Source organism: Salvelinus alpinus, chromosome 11 (genome assembly GCF_045679555.1).
Source record: "Salvelinus alpinus chromosome 11, SLU_Salpinus.1, whole genome shotgun sequence".
NCBI classification, from domain to species: Eukaryota; Metazoa; Chordata; class Actinopteri; order Salmoniformes; family Salmonidae; genus Salvelinus; species Salvelinus alpinus.
In genome coordinates this window covers 14,031,879-14,043,700 of record NC_092096.1, presented here as the reverse complement: position 1 = coordinate 14,043,700, position 11,822 = coordinate 14,031,879, and the positions used below count along the sequence as shown (strand labels likewise).

General features: G+C 40.9%; 1 protein-coding gene across 1 annotated transcript in view; it reads left to right on the top strand.

Moving 5' to 3' along the window:
- The first annotated feature begins 566 nt into the window (after positions 1 to 566).
- The window catches only part of LOC139533605 (receptor-type tyrosine-protein phosphatase beta-like), a 79,684-nt gene continuing 68,428 nt past the window's right edge, over positions 567 to 11,822 (top strand). Inside the window, exons 1-2 of the mRNA XM_071331760.1 lie at positions 567 to 1,144; positions 2,018 to 2,297. Coding sequence (XP_071187861.1) covers positions 1,067 to 1,144; positions 2,018 to 2,297 — 358 coding nt within the window. The 5' untranslated portion in view covers positions 567 to 1,066. The remainder of the gene's footprint in view (positions 1,145 to 2,017; positions 2,298 to 11,822) is intronic.

The window sequence follows — 11,822 nt, the reverse complement described above, 5'->3', positions numbered from 1 at the left end:
AAAGAGAGAAAGAAAGAGAGAGAGAAAGAGAGAAAAAAAAGAGAGAAAAAAAAAGAGAGAAAAAAAAGAGAGAGAGGGAAAAAAAGAGAGAGGAAGAGAGAAAAAAAAGAGAGAGAGGAAGAGAGAGTGGAAGAGAGCGAGGAAGAGAGAGAGGGAGAAAGAGAGAGAGAGAGAGGGAGAAAGAGAGAGAGGAAGAAAGAGAGAAAGAGAGAGAGAGAAAGAGAAAGAGAAAGAGAAAGAGAAAGAGAGAGACAGAGAAAGAGAGACAAAGAGAGAGCAGAGGTCACGATCAGATGAGCTCCTGCATTTTTCAGCATTTTCTTTAAAAAATATAGATTTAGAGTTAGATAAACTTTGGATTTTTTGTCAGGAACACATACAGGATGTTACCCTCTACAACATAACCCTCACTTCAAATCAAAACTCAAGAGAGAGAGAGAGAGAGAGAGAGAGAGAGAGAGAGAGAGAGAGAGAGAGATTTAGAAGGAAACAGGAAGGAAAAAGGAGTGGACTACCTAAAAGTAGTTCTGGAGAACAAAGACTTTTGATTCTCTCTCTCTCTCTCCAAGGGGGAAAGTTTAGAGACACATATTTTAAAACACATCTATAAAAAAATTGATTTGTATTGAAGTTTTACTTATAGAGACAGAAGTATCAACCATGCACTATTTGACTCGTACCCACCACTGTGGCGTTGCCTTATTCAGTGTCTAGGGGGGGGGGGGTCTTGTTGAATGCTTTGGAAGCTTGGAGCTGGAGTGATACAAACATTCTACTGGTTGAGGATTTCCTGTAAGGACTCAAGTATCTGTTTTGGAGGAGGTGGAAGGGATGGAAGTCTCCAACGTGAAACTGTGACCGGTTGTCTTCACACTAGGAGTGTTTACTACTGAATTACTGAATCATTCTTTTTTTCTGGGTGATTTTGGAACATTGCAACTGCAAGGCTTCACGGGACTTTAGTTTTACTCCAGTGGATGAGGCAGTTCTACTGATTGCCGTATCTTTTTGGAGTATGGTTTTGGATTATGCACTTTTGGATTTAAATTTTTTGGGGATGTGAATAATGTATAAACCAACAATCAAAATGCTGAAATGTAACGTTTTTTGTTTAACACTTTGTGTGGCATCAGGGATTCTCTTGGTAAGTCTAGAAAAGTATAATTTCATCCATTATATCCAATGAACCACTTGATGGAAGTCTCATCAACAAGTTTCAAAAGTTTATATATTTTTATTTCTGTTCATTTATTTGGGAAATGTTTCTGTAGACTAGAGAGGCTAGAGAGGCTAGAGGCTAGAGAGGCTAGAGAGGCTATAGGCTAGAGGCTAGAGAGACTAGAGAGGTTAGAGGGGTTAGAGGCTAGAGGCTAGAGAGGCTAGAGAGGTTAGAGAGGCTAGAGGGGCTAGAGGCTAGAGAGGCTAGAGGCTAGAGAGTCTAGAGGCTAGAGAGACTATAGGCTAGAGGCTAGAGAGGCTAGAGAGGTTAGAGGGGCTAGAGGCTAGAGAGACTAGAGGCTAGAGAGGCTATAGGCTAGAGGCTAGAGAGGCTAGAGAGGTTAGAGGGGCTAGAGGCTAGAGAGACTAGAGAGGCTAGAGGGGCTAGAGGCTAGAGAGAGACTAGAGGCTAGAGAGGCTAGAGGCTAGAGAGGCTAGAGAGACTAGAGGGGCTAGAGGCTAGAGAGACTAGAGGCTAGAGAGACTAGAGGCTAGAGGATAGAGAGGCTAGAGAGACTAGAGGCTAGAGAGACTAGAGGCTAGAGGCTAGAGACTAGAGGCTAGAGAGACTAGAGGCTAGAGGCTAGAGAGACTAGAGGCTAGAGGCTAGAGGCTAGAGAGGCTAGAGAGACTAGAGGCTAGAGAGGCTAGAGGCTAGAGAGGCTAGAGACTAGAGAGATAGAAGCTGCTGTTTGTATGATACTGTTGTGTTTTGTGTTTCACCAAAACATTTGGGTCTCAACAAAGCTTACACATGCTATACAATGTTATTTTGACACATTACATAATTTATTTTCAGTGTGTATCCGCCGCCGAGGACCAGAAATGTAGCATGAACGTAACCGAGGCCAACACCAGTATGGAATCTATAACATTAAGACTGACTACGGCGGGACAGGAGTGTAACTTCACTGTGTTATCTGTGGACAGCAGCTCTGTAGTAACACACTGTGTGAAGGAGCTGGAGGAAAACAGTACATTTCAATGCCAGGTAGTGAGTTTAGAACCCGGAACATGGTACATCCTGGAAATCTCGTCGACGACAGATCAACAACGGGCCAATGTCACCCTGCAGACCAGTAAGTTGTGGTTTTGTTGGGGATTATATATTGGGGGAAAATAGATTATAGATTAGTTTTTTTTGTCTCCTTGATTTGTCTATTTCAAATCAATATCTAATAATATGATTTGTGTACAGCAAATTATGTATAGTTTAGTCAGTGATTCATAGTCACTCTTTCTCATTGATATTTATTATGGAGTAATGCATTTATAATGTCTTAAATCCACATGTCATTAGCTTCTCTGACTGTGTTCTTATGGTTGCCACGTTTCCTCTACTCTTGGATACATTGTGTGGTTACCTATTCTACTATCTGTTGCAGCAGGCTTTTCCACTTGTGTCCTACGAGGGAGAGAGCTCTCTGCTGCCTGTCATCGCATCATACAGTCTTTTTTTGTTACATTTCATGTGGTTTTCCCTCGGCTTCACTTATATGACCACAGGAACTGAAACCCTGCTGAGAGAGAGTGATAAACCAGTAAAAGTGTGTGTGTGTGTGTGTGTGTGTGTGTGTGTGTGTGTGTGTGTGTGTGTGTGTGTGTGTGTGTGTGTGTGTGTGTGTGTGTGTGTGTGTGTGTGTGTGTGTGTGTGTGTGTGTGTGTGTGTGTGTGTGTGTGTGTGTGTGTGTGTGTGTGTGTTTTTGTGCATGTGCGTGTTTTCTTGTGGGTGTTTGTGTGTTTGCCTGCTCATGTCTGCAAGCGTGTGTCCGCACATGGCTCTACAGATGTAGGATCTTAATTTGATCCCTCTTTTGTTGCTGAGAACTGCACAGCAGGAAATGCAAACTTGTAGAGTATTTTAGTTTTTAAAAGCATTCTAAAGTTTGCAATTTCCCCTTTGAAATGTCATACTTGATTTGCCCTAACGTAACGTAAAACACTTTAAAAAACGTATCAACCCCTATTAAAATGTCCATTAATTATAATCCACATAATAATTCACATTTCCTGTCGCTGTTGGATTATTTTCCTGCTGTAGCAAACTTGCTTAAATGAATACCCTACATCTGTATAAGTGAACATACACTTGGCAGGGGCCCAGAACAGAAGTATCTGACCTTAAGTGTGTATTTCCAGACTCTCTCTAGCTCCCCCTCTCTCTCTCTCTCTCTCTCTCCCTGAACCCAGCTATTTCCTGACTCCATTGTTCCTTTGTACTAACGGATACAGGGAGTCCTGAGGGTGGGGTGTGGGAGTGGAGGGCAGGACACTATGTTTGGTTCACAGGGCCTGGGCCGATTAGGTTGCATGGCACCGCTCTTGACCTTCTCAGCATGCTATGTCCCCTTTAACAGACCCTGGTCATACATCATACTAAGACCTTTAACAGACTCTAGTCTAGTCATACATCATACTGAGACCTTTAACAGACTCTAGTCTAGTCATGCATCGTACTGAGACATTTAACAGACTCTAGTCTAGTCATACATCACACTGAGACCTTTAACAGACTCGAGTTTAGTCATACATCATACTGAGACCTTTAACAGACTCTAGTCTGGTCATTCATCATACTGAGACCTTTAACAGACTCTAGTCTAGTCATGCATCGTACTGAGACATTTAACAGACTCTAGTCTAGTCATACATCACACTGAGACCTTTAACAGACTCGAGTTTAGTCATACATCATACTGAGACCTTTAACAGACTATAGTCTGGTCATACTGAGACCTTTAACAGACTCTAGTCTGGTCATACTGAGACCTTTAACAGACTCTAGTCTGGTCATTCATCATACTGAGACCTTTAACAGACTCTAGTCTGGTCATACTGAGACCTTTAACAGACTCTAGTCTGGTCATACTGAGACATTTAACAGACTCTAGTCTGGTCATTCATCATACTGAGACCTTTAACAGACTCTAGTCTAGTCATGCATCATACTGAGACATTTAACAGACTCTAGTCTGGTCATACTGAGACCTTTAACAGACTCTAGTCTGGTCATACTGAGACCTTTAACAGACTCTAGTCTGGTCATTCATCATACTGAGACCTTTAACAGACTCTAGTCTAGTCATGCATCATACTGAGACATTTAACAGACTCTAGTCTGGTCATACTGAGACCTTTAACAGACTCTAGTCTGGTCATACATCACACTGAGACCTTTAACAGACTCTAGTTTCAGTCATACATCACACAGATACCTTTAACAGACTCTAGTCTGGTCATACATCACACTGAGACCTTTAACAGACTCTAGTCTGGTCATACATCACACTGAGACCTTTAACAGACTCTAGTCTAGTCAAACATCATACTAAGACCTTTAACAGACTGTAGTCTAGTCATACATCACCCTGAGACCTTTAACAGACTCTAGTCTGGTCATACATCACACTGAGACCTTTAACAGACTCTAGTCCGGTCATACATCACACTGAGACCTTTAACAGACTCTAGTCTAGTCATACATCACACTGAGACCTTTAACAGACTCTAGTCTGGTCATACATCATACTAAGACCTTTAACAGACTCTAGTCTGGTCATACATCACACTGAGACCTTTAACAGACTCTAGTTTAGTCATACATCATACTGAGACCTTTAACAGACTCTAGTCTGGTCATACTGAGACCTTTAACAGACTTTGGTCTGGTCATACTGAGACCTTTAAAAGACTCTAGTCTAGTCATGCATCATACTGAGACATTTAACAGACTCTAGTCTAGTCATACATCACACTGAGACCTTTAACAGACTCTAGTCTGGTCATACATCACACTGAGACCTTTAACAGACTCTAGTCTGCTCATACATCACACTGAGACCTTTAACAGACTCTAGTCTAGTCAGACATCACACTGAGACCTTTAACAGACTCTAGTTTCAGTCATACATCACACAGATACCTTTAACAGACTCTAGTCTGGTCATACATCACACTGAGACCTTTAACAGACTCTAGTCTGGTCATACATCACACTGAGACCTTTAACAGACTCTAGTCTAGTCAAACATCATACTAAGACCTTTAACAGACTGTAGTCTAGTCATACATCACACTGAGACCTTTAACAGACTCTAGTCTGGTCATACATCACACTGAGACCTTTAACAGACTCTAGTCTAGTCATACATCACACTGAGACCTTTAACAGACTCTAGTCTGGTCATACATCATACTAAGACCTTTAACAGACTCTAGTCTGGTCATACACCATACTGAGACCTTTAACAGACTCTAATCTAGTCATACATCCTACTGAGATCTTTAACAGACTCTAGTCTGGTCATACATCACACTGAGACCTTTAACAGACTCTAGTCGAGTCATACATCATACTGAGACCTTTAACAGACTCTATTCTAGTCATACATCACACTGAGACCTTTAACAGACTCTAGTCTAGTCATACATCACACTGAGACCTTTAACAGACTCTAGTCTAGTCATACATCATATTGAGACCTTTAACAGACTCTAGTCTAGTCATACATCACACTGAGACCTTTAACAGACTCTAGTCTGGTCATACATCACACTGAGACCTTTAACAGACTCTAGTCTGCTCATACATCACACTGAGACCTTTAACAGACTCTAGTCTAGTCAGACATCACACTGAGACCTTTAACAGACTCTAGTTTCAGTCATACATCACACAGATACCTTTAACAGACTTCTAGTCTGGTCATACATCACACTGAGACCTTTAACAGACTCTAGTCTGGCCATACATCACACTGAGACCTTTAACAGACTCTAGTCTAGTCAAACATCATACTAAGACCTTTAACAGACTGTAGTCTAGTCATACATCACACTGAGACCTTTAACAGACTCTAGTCTGGTCATACATCACACTGAGACCTTTAACAGACTCTAGTCTAGTCATACATCACACTGAGACCTTTAACAGACTCTAGTCTGGTCATACATCACACTGAGACCTTTAACAGACTCTAGTCTAGTCATACATCACACTGAGACCTTTAACAGACTCTAGTTTAGTCATACATCATACTGAGACCTTTAACAGACTCTAGTCTGGTCATACTGAGACCTTTAACAGACTTTGGTCTGGTCATACTGAGACCTTTAACAGACTCTAGTCTAGTCATACATCACACTGAGACCTTTAACAGACTCTAGTCTGGTCATACATCATACTAAGACCTTTAACAGACTCTAGTCTGGTCATACACCATACTGAGACCTTTAACAGACTCTAATCTAGTCATACATCCTACTGAGACCTTTAACAGACTCTAGTCTGGTCATACATCACACTGAGACCTTTAACAGACTCTAGTCGAGTCATACATCATACTGAGACCTTTAACAGACTCTATTCTAGTCAGACATCACACTGAGACCTTTAACAGACTCTAGTCTAGTCATACATCACACTGAGACCTTTAACAGACTCTAGTTTAGTCATACATCATACTGAGACCTTTAACAGACTCTAGTCTAGTCATACATCATACTGAGACCTTTAACAGACTCTAGTCTGGTCATTCATCATACTGAGACCTTTAACAGACTCTAGTCTAGTCATACATCACACTGAGACCTTTAACAGACTCTAGTCTAGTCATACATCACACTGAGACCTTTAACAGACTCTAGTTTAGTCATACATCATACTGAGACCTTTAACAGACTCTAGTCTGGTCATACTGAGACCTTTAACAGACTTTGGTCTGGTCATACTGAGACCTTTAACAGACGCTAGTCTAGTCATGCATCATACTGAGACATTTAACAGACTCTAGTCTAGTCATACATCACACTGAGACCTTTAACAGACTCTAGTCTGGTCATACATCACACTGAGACCTTTAACAGACTCTAGTCTGCTCATACATCACACTGAGACCTTTAACAGACTCTAGTCTAGTCAGACATCACACTGAGACCTTTAACAGACTCTAGTTTCAGTCATACATCACACAGATACCTTTAACAGACTCTAGTCTGGTCATACATCACACTGAGACCTTTAACAGACTCTAGTCTGGTCATACATCACACTGAGACCTTTAACAGACTCTAGTCTAGTCAAACATCATACTAAGACCTGTAACAGACTGTAGTCTAGTCATACATCACACTGAGACCTTTAACAGACTCTAGTCTGGTCATACATCACACTGAGACCTTTAACAGACTCTAGTCTAGTCATACATCACACTGAGACCTTTAACAGACTCTAGTCTGGTCATACATCATACTAAGACCTTTAACAGACTCTAGTCTGGTCATACATCACACTGAGACCTTTAACAGACTCTAGTCTAGTCATACATCACACTGAGACCTTTAACAGACTCTAGTCTGGTCATACATCACACTGAGACCTTTAACAGACTCTAGTCTAGTCAAACATCATACTAAGACCTTTAACAGACTGTAGTCTAGTCATACATCACCCTGAGACCTTTAACAGACTCTAGTCTGGTCATACATCACACTGAGACCTTTAACAGACTCTAGTCTGGTCATACATCACACTGAGACCTTTAACAGACTCTAGTCTAGTCATACATCACACTGAGACCTTTAACAGACTCTAGTCTGGTCATACATCATACTAAGACCTTTAACAGACTCTAGTCTGGTCATACATCACACTGAGACCTTTAACAGACTCTAGTCTAGTCATACATCACACTGAGACCTTTAACAGACTCTAGTTTAGTCATACATCATACTGAGACCTTTAACAGACTCTAGTCTGGTCATACTGAGACCTTTAACAGACTTTGGTCTGGTCATACTGAGACCTTTAACAGACTCTAGTCTAGTCATGCATCATACTGAGACATTTAACAGACTCTAGTCTAGTCATACATCACACTGAGACCTTTAACAGACTCTAGTCTGGTCATACATCACACTGAGACCTTTAACAGACTCTAGTCTGCTCATACATCACACTGAGACCTTTAACAGACTCTAGTCTAGTCAGACATCACACTGAGACCTTTAACAGACTCTAGTTTCAGTCATACATCACACAGATACCTTTAACAGACTCTAGTCTGGTCATACATCACACTGAGACCTTTAACAGACTCTAGTCTGGTCATACATCACACTGAGACCTTTAACAGACTCTAGTCTAGTCAAACATCATACTAAGACCTTTAACAGACTGTAGTCTAGTCATACATCACACTGAGACCTTTAACAGACTCTAGTCTGGTCATACATCACACTGAGACCTTTAACAGACTCTAGTCTAGTCATACATCACACTGAGACCTTTAACAGACTCTAGTCTGGTCATACATCACACTGAGACCTTTAACAGACTCTAGTCTAGTCATACATCACACTGAGACCTTTAACAGACTCTAGTTTAGTCATACATCATACTGAGACCTTTAACAGACTCTAGTCTGGTCATACTGAGACCTTTAACAGACTTTGGTCTGGTCATACTGAGACCTTTAACAGACTCTAGTCTAGTCATACATCACACTGAGACCTTTAACAGACTCTAGTCTGGTCATACATCATACTAAGACCTTTAACAGACTCTAGTCTGGTCATACACCATACTGAGACCTTTAACAGACTCTAATCTAGTCATACATCCTACTGAGACCTTTAACAGACTCTAGTCTGGTCATACATCACACTGAGACCTTTAACAGACTCTAGTCGAGTCATACATCATACTGAGACCTTTAACAGACTCTATTCTAGTCAGACATCACACTGAGACCTTTAACAGACTCTAGTCTAGTCATACATCACACTGAGACCTTTAACAGACTCTAGTTTAGTCATACATCATACTGAGACCTTTAACAGACTCTAGTCTAGTCATACATCATACTGAGACCTTTAACAGACTCTAGTCTGGTCATTCATCATACTGAGACCTTTAACAGACTCTAGTCTAGTCATACATCACACTGAGACCTTTAACAGACTCTAGTCTAGTCATACATCACACTGAGACCTTTAACAGACTCTAGTTTAGTCATACATCATACTGAGACCTTTAACAGACTCTAGTCTGGTCATACTGAGACCTTTAACAGACTTTGGTCTGGTCATACTGAGACCTTTAACAGACGCTAGTCTAGTCATGCATCATACTGAGACATTTAACAGACTCTAGTCTAGTCATACATCACACTGAGACCTTTAACAGACTCTAGTCTGGTCATACATCACACTGAGACCTTTAACAGACTCTAGTCTGCTCATACATCACACTGAGACCTTTAACAGACTCTAGTCTAGTCAGACATCACACTGAGACCTTTAACAGACTCTAGTTTCAGTCATACATCACACAGATACCTTTAACAGACTCTAGTCTGGTCATACATCACACTGAGACCTTTAACAGACTCTAGTCTGGTCATACATCACACTGAGACCTTTAACAGACTCTAGTCTAGTCAAACATCATACTAAGACCTGTAACAGACTGTAGTCTAGTCATACATCACACTGAGACCTTTAACAGACTCTAGTCTGGTCATACATCACACTGAGACCTTTAACAGACTCTAGTCTAGTCATACATCACACTGAGACCTTTAACAGACTCTAGTCTGGTCATACATCATACTAAGACCTTTAACAGACTCTAGTCTGGTCATACATCACACTGAGACCTTTAACAGACTCTAGTCTAGTCATACATCACACTGAGACCTTTAACAGACTCTAGTCTGGTCATACATCACACTGAGACCTTTAACAGACTCTAGTCTAGTCAAACATCATACTAAGACCTTTAACAGACTGTAGTCTAGTCATACATCACCCTGAGACCTTTAACAGACTCTAGTCTGGTCATACATCACACTGAGACCTTTAACAGACTCTAGTCTGGTCATACATCACACTGAGACCTTTAACAGACTCTAGTCTAGTCATACATCACACTGAGACCTTTAACAGACTCTAGTCTGGTCATACATCATACTAAGACCTTTAACAGACTCTAGTCTGGTCATACATCACACTGAGACCTTTAACAGACTCTAGTCTAGTCATACATCACACTGAGACCTTTAACAGACTCTAGTTTAGTCATACATCATACTGAGACCTTTAACAGACTCTAGTCTGGTCATACTGAGACCTTTAACAGACTTTGGTCTGGTCATACTGAGACCTTTAACAGACTCTAGTCTAGTCATGCATCATACTGAGACATTTAACAGACTCTAGTCTAGTCATACATCACACTGAGACCTTTAACAGACTCTAGTCTGGTCATACATCACACTGAGACCTTTAACAGACTCTAGTCTGCTCATACATCACACTGAGACCTTTAACAGACTCTAGTCTAGTCAGACATCACACTGAGACCTTTAACAGACTCTAGTTTCAGTCATACATCACACAGATACCTTTAACAGACTCTAGTCTGGTCATACATCACACTGAGACCTTTAACAGACTCTAGTCTGGTCATACATCACACTGAGACCTTTAACAGACTCTAGTCTAGTCAAACATCATACTAAGACCTTTAACAGACTGTAGTCTAGTCATACATCACACTGAGACCTTTAACAGACTCTAGTCTGGTCATACATCACACTGAGACCTTTAACAGACTCTAGTCTAGTCATACATCACACTGAGACCTTTAACAGACTCTAGTCTGGTCATACATCATACTAAGACCTTTAACAGACTCTAGTCTGGTCATACATCACACTGAGACCTTTAACAGACTCTAGTTTAGTCATACATCATACTGAGACCTTTAACAGACTCTAGTCTGGTCATACTGAGACCTTTAACAGACTTTGGTCTGGTCATACTGAGACCTTTAACAGACGCTAGTCTAGTCATGCATCATACTGAGACATTTAACAGACTCTAGTCTAGTCATACATCACACTGAGACCTTTAACAGACTCTAGTCTGGTCATACATCACACTGAGACCTTTAACAGACTCTAGTCTGCTCATACATCACACTGAGACCTTTAACAGACTCTAGTCTAGTCAGACATCACACTGAGACCTTTAACAGACTCTAGTCGAGTCATACATCATACTGAGACCTTTAACAGACTCTATTCTAGTCATACATCACACTGAGACCTTTAACAGACTCTAGTCTAGTCATACATCACACTGAGACCTTTAACAGACTCTAGTCTGGTCATACATCATACTAAGACCTTTAACAGACTCTAGTCTGCTCATACATCACACTGAGACCTTTAACAGACTCTAGTCTAGTCAGACATCACACTGAGACCTTTAACAGACTCTAGTTTCAGTCATACATCACACAGATACCTTTAACAGACTCTAGTCTGGTCATACATCACACTGAGACCTTTAACATACTCTAGTCTGGTCATACATCACACTGAGACCTTTAACAGACTCTAGTCTAGTCAAACATCATACTAAGACCTTTAACAGACTGTAGTCTAGTCATACATCACACTGAGACCTTTAACAGACTCTAGTCTGGTCATACATCACACTGAGACCTTTAACAGACTCTAGTCTAGTCATACATCACACTGAGACCTTTAACAGACTCTAGTCTGGTCATACATCATACTAAGACCTTTAACAGACTC